The sequence below is a fragment of the Olea europaea genome, unplaced genomic scaffold (genome assembly GCF_002742605.1).
Source record: "Olea europaea var. sylvestris unplaced genomic scaffold, O_europaea_v1 scaffold705, whole genome shotgun sequence".
NCBI lineage: Eukaryota > Viridiplantae > Streptophyta > Magnoliopsida > Lamiales > Oleaceae > Olea > Olea europaea.
The window spans coordinates 84,858-90,447 of NW_019265446.1; the positions used below are offsets into that span (position 1 = coordinate 84,858).

The 5,590-nt window shown below is 28.4% G+C and overlaps 1 protein-coding gene across 1 annotated transcript; it reads right to left on the bottom strand.

Annotated features, from left to right (window-relative positions):
- Positions 1-4,562: 4,562 nt before the first annotated feature.
- LOC111390684 (transcription repressor OFP12-like) lies at positions 4,563-5,174 on the bottom strand. Its single transcript, XM_023015750.1, has one exon. The coding sequence runs from the start codon at positions 5,122-5,124 to the stop codon at positions 4,612-4,614; it is 513 nt and encodes a 170-aa protein (XP_022871518.1). The 5' UTR covers positions 5,125-5,174; the 3' UTR covers positions 4,563-4,611.
- Positions 5,175-5,590: the final 416 nt, after the last annotated feature.

Below are 5,590 nucleotides of genomic sequence, written 5' to 3' on the forward strand. Positions count from 1 at the left end.
ATAAATTCCACGTTCCCACTTTTGCCATGTTTGATGGCAATTTTTTCATGGAATTTATTTTTTTGGTTTTTTTGTTACCACATGGACATTTTCTTGGTTTTCTAGGCTATGCTGCCGATTTTTTTTTCTTTTGTTTTTTTTTGGACAATGGAAACAAATTCTATTCCTAATTGTAAATTTTTTTTCCTTTAATTGATAATTTTCATGTGAAACAAAATCAAACAAACACCAAAAGACATATGATTTTCTTGACTTTTTTTTGCAATGGGAACAAATTATATCCACAATACCAGTAAATTCAATCTCTTTAATTGACAATTTTCATATAAAATAAAACCAAACGAACACAAAAAAATATTTTTATTTCAACATTTTTCATGTGAAAAATTATACCAATTAAACACAATAATTGACAATTCCGAGTAAAACAATTTCTAGGCAATTCAATTCCCTAAAATTCATTTTCTTTTCATCCAAATTCTATTTTTGCAATCAAACAAACCCTAAAAGTTTTAGAGTGCAAGAGATAAAATCAAAGTTTTTAAAGTTAGTTGTCACTAATTATTTTTATCTTTAGAGTATTGACACCGTAAACTTTGTTACTATTCATTATTTACATTTTAATTTTATAATTTTGCTTGGATTCTTTAATTTTATAATTTTATATAACACAGTATTTCTAATCAAATGAACCATTTTGTTATGAAAAACATTTTATCAATTATATAAATTAAATTTTAGTTCATTAAACATTCAATAAAATATAAGTGCCTAACTTAAGTGGTTAGAGTGGAATTTACCAGGTCAATGACCTGTTTTTTTCCGAATTTTTTACTATATATGTGTATACAATATACGTTGCATTAATTTCTTGACGTCATTATGTCCCTTTTTGGCCCATATTATTTCAAATTATAATTTTCAATCATATAATTTTCTATAAAATAATATTATATGTAAATCGATTTTTTTCTTTTTTTAATCATATATTCTCCAAAAAAATAATATTTCAAAAATTATAAATTGAAATAATTGGGACAAACGGGGGCTGGTTGTCGGCTCCAGGGTAGTCTTGCACTTTTAAAGTGGAGTTGTGGAGGTCATGTGTTAATTTTCTTGATCCTCCAAATTTAGCAATATAATTTTTATAATCCGGGTAAAAAATGGTGAATAAGTCAAGTGCAATCCGATCAACTAAGATTACTTTGCCCGGTTAAGGGCCCGGCTCGGTGGTTAGGACCATGCCGGATTTTAAAATTCATTTTTGACAAAATATATAAGTAACCTAATATTAAAATCAACACTTTTATTTAAAAATAAAAATAAAGCTATTTAGCACCAATTTATGTGAGTGTGTGAAGTCACTACCACATTATCCAATAAAATTGTTATATATCTTTTGTTCAATAGACGAGATAAAATTCTATAAATAGTATTATACAATAAACATATATATTAGTATTTTTAATTATAAATCGGACTATGTTACTTGTACATAAAAATGATAAATAAGGGATTACATAAAACGATGTGGAGAAAAAATATTGAAAGAAAAGGTTGTCTATGTTTTAAACTGACTAATGACAGAGTGACATATGATACTTTGTAACCCATTATATAATGTTTGATATATATGTAACAAGGTCTTATAAGTATGTCATAGTTAAAATGTAAACGAATTAAGGGAGAATTCGTCCCAAACATTTCATTTTTTGCTGACATGATCCAAATATTTCATTTGTGTTATCTATAGTAGTAAGCATTTAGTTTGGTTATAGTGGTCTATTTGACTGTTAGTTTATCAAAAGTCATAGTCTGACTAATTTTAAATGGTATAATGAAAATTTTACACATCATCCTATAAAAAGAATTAAAAAAATTGAATAAAAAGGACAAAAAAGATCAAAACAAAATAATTGAACTGGATGTGGGTTGGAGGAAAAGAAGAATAATTTTCTTTAAATTTTTTGGTCGTTTTTATTTAATTATTTTAATTTTTTTATATAGGATAATGTAAAGTTACTATTATACCCTTTTAAAATTAGTCAAAATTTAGTTAAATCATTCACTTTTGGCCAACTGACAATTTTCCTTTTGCTGTAACAAAATCTTAGTTTGAGACTGTGGTTGACACAAATAAAAGATCGAGATAAAATTTATAAAAGTGAAAGATCTAAGACCACAACTATAATTATCCCATTTATTATTAATTAATAAATTTGGTGCTGTTTTAATAAGTGGATGATTGGTAAAGTTTAAATTTATTAATTATATATAAGTTATTAGTCCTGCTGAATATTTAGATAAATATTGACAAATGAGTCTTATGAATGTGTCAACAACTAACATTTATGATTACGTGATTCTTTAGAATATTGAAAATTATGCTCGTTAATTCTTAGAATATTGAGAACTTAGGAAATCAAGAATTTAATTATTCAGTTCAATATTTGAGCCCTTATTTGAATTCGATTATTTTTAGAATCACTTCTATCCACACTCATTTCCATTTTCACATTCTAAAAGAATTATTTTTCATATTTATTCACATTTTTTCTTACTTCCTGACCAGAAATTTACCAAATATATATATATATATATAACAAGTGTTAAATAATTGACAACGTAATAAAACTCTCAATGTATTTTGATTCAGTAATCAAGAGCTATCCTTTATAATGACATGGACGTTCTTACAAATAAGTTAAAAATTATAAACAAGGTAAAAAGAAATTAAATAATTAGATTATTATCTCAAAAGAAAATAAGAAAAAAGAAATTAAAATAAGGAAATAATAAATTATTTTTTAACATTTGGGTGATCAAACCAATTATTGTTCTTTGTTACATCAGTATCACTCGTTTGATAGGTCCATTTATGATTTGATTGAAATGACATATCTACAATTTCACTTTTCTTTGATTCTCATTTTGAGGGTAGAAAATACATTTTGAATAGTAGATTAATGAATAATGTGAAATTAAAAATTAAAGAAAAATTTTGAATTTACGTGTAATATTATTATTTTATTAAAGATTGTGTGGTTGAAAATAAATTTTGAAAAAAAATGAATTTTTAAAAAAATAGGCTCAAAGAGGCTTCATTTTCTTTTATGTTAATTATTAATAGAATATCGTAAATTTCTACTGCTTAGTGAAAGTGAAATGCTTCTTTCGAACAGTAGAAAAATAATATTTCTTAAATACACTGTACTACCCGCCTACCTATCTACTGCATACTTTGGACAAAATTGTACTGGCTAGTCTGAACACTTTTAGTCGATGGAGAAAAATCCTAAAATGTGAAATTCAACATAATGAAATGCTCAATGAAGGATCATGCTATATACATAAAGATTGATAGAATGACTTACTCCTGTGAGTTGACAGTGTAAGACACATATTGATAGTGACCCTTAAGATAGGGGCCATTTGTGAAAATCAGTCACTATTTGCTTGAACTATAAATGAATCGAATTGCTCGTTTAAATTTTTTGAACTTCGATATTATCTTAAATGTAATATTAAAAAGTTAACATTATTAGAAGGAGAAATAACTATTCTTGTAACGAGTGTTAATCGAAAAGTTAAGCATATAGGGATTAAGTGAAAACAAAACAATTTTGTGAAGCACAATATTGCAGTAAAGTTTGTCTAAATGCAAACTCACTCTCCTCGAAATACTTGGTGAAAATTCAAAAAAATGGTTAGCTTTGTTTTTATATACAAATCATACCTAAACCTGAGAAAAAGGTTACTGATCAGAATTAAATAATTGTTATTGAGAATTTGTGATAGGAATTAGGTAATTACTTAACTTAATCAACTAGGTTAAGGATAATTATTACATTATTAAATTGTCATCATTTTGATTGGATGGTAGTTGGATCTCTTTCTTGGATTATTTCAAATTATTCGCCAATATAATTGTCCCTAAACAACATAGAATAATTAACATGCATGACACACACACACACACACACACCAATTATCAAAATTAGCATCGGTATTTTGTAGATCAAACGTAGTATGTACATATACATCGTTTGAGCATTCTTTTGGACCAATGCGATCATCTTGTAACAAAATTTGTGACCCCTCATAGATGTTTTTGTCTAACATGCAATTTTGCGATCACTCATGCTAAATCTCTATACGTTAAATATTGAGGACTAACCAATGGTGTTGTCTTTTTCTTTTTTTATCTAAAAATTAAGTAAGAATTAAAAAGTGAATTGAATCATACCACTACAGAGATTAAGGATAAAAACAAACTTAATAAAATAGAAAAATCTCGAGAAAAAATAAACTTTTAATAGGATAGTTTTCTAGGTAACATAAAATATCTTAAATATTAGCAACCAAATATTAGTTTTCTTACGGAACACTGTTTTGTAATTCCCCTTTAACTACAGGATGCCAAAAAGTATCCTTAATTAAAAAGGAGAAGAAATCAAACCAACTGCCGAGAAGTTGTCCAACTTCTTCAATTCTAGTACATTGTATAATAACTTCAATAACTTATAATTAAATATACCAAAAATCAAAATATTCTGAAAAAATAAACAAACAAGACAAATGTTTTCTTAAATGAAAAGGATGCAATGGTTTCTAGCCTTGAGTTTTGTAGCAAAAGTGGTGGACAGACATGAGCGATACAATGACGTCCGAAAAAGCACCAATAATGAACTTGTGGTTGCGTGTAGGGTTTAACGTTAAATAACATAAAAGAAGCTCATGCAAGAACTCGAAATCAGCCTTAACATCTGTAAACCCACGTTCTTCAATCATTTCCTGCATTGATTTTCTGAATTCTACATACGGGTTTAGAGAGTAGGTCTGAATGGCAACTCCGCCTTCGACTACCGCCTGCCGTGGTGGGCATTCCGATGGCTCGATGATTGCATTGGAGCGCCCGGGGGAGGAGAAGAAGAAGCGTTGGGAGGCCTGGATAGGACCAAAGTCAGGAATGTAATCAGTATCAGAATCATAGAGAGAATAAAAATTCTTGATTAAGTCTTTTTCTTCTTCCTTCGGTGGTGGCTGCCTCGAAAAAGTGATGGTGGGGAGGCACTTTAATCTGGCAATACAAAGATTGAAGCTTTTCCACAAGACTTTAGACATTTTTTTTCCTAAGGGAGAAATTGTTATAGTGGGGACAAAATGGAGAAATATTGTAAGGCCACAGGCATTATAGAACATGCACATGTACATGCCTATTTATAGATGCATGCTAGTGAAAATGCAACGGCTTTTCTTTCCGATTCATAACTTTAATTTTTACCTTGGACCAAATTCCAAAAAAGTAAATCTGCAAAACAAATACTACACTTCCAAACAAGCTCCTAGTGAGCTAAATCAATGATAAACACCAATTAAGATCAAGCAATGCTCAAACTTAGCAGTGAGAAGTGATTTTGTCATCATATTAATAGGATTTTCTTTGGTGTCAATCTTACTCAATACACATCACCACAAGCAATCAAATCACATAGGAAATGATATCTCACATCAATGTACTTAATCCTCTCATTGAACATCTGATCCTTAGTCAGAAAAATAGCACTCTGAATATCATAATACACTTTAG

What these genes read in the sequence shown, in the direction of transcription:
- LOC111390684 (XM_023015750.1), bottom strand. Translation starts at nt 5,124, where the DNA reads ATGTCTAAAGTCTTGTGGAAAAGCTTCAATCTTTGTATTGCCAGATTA.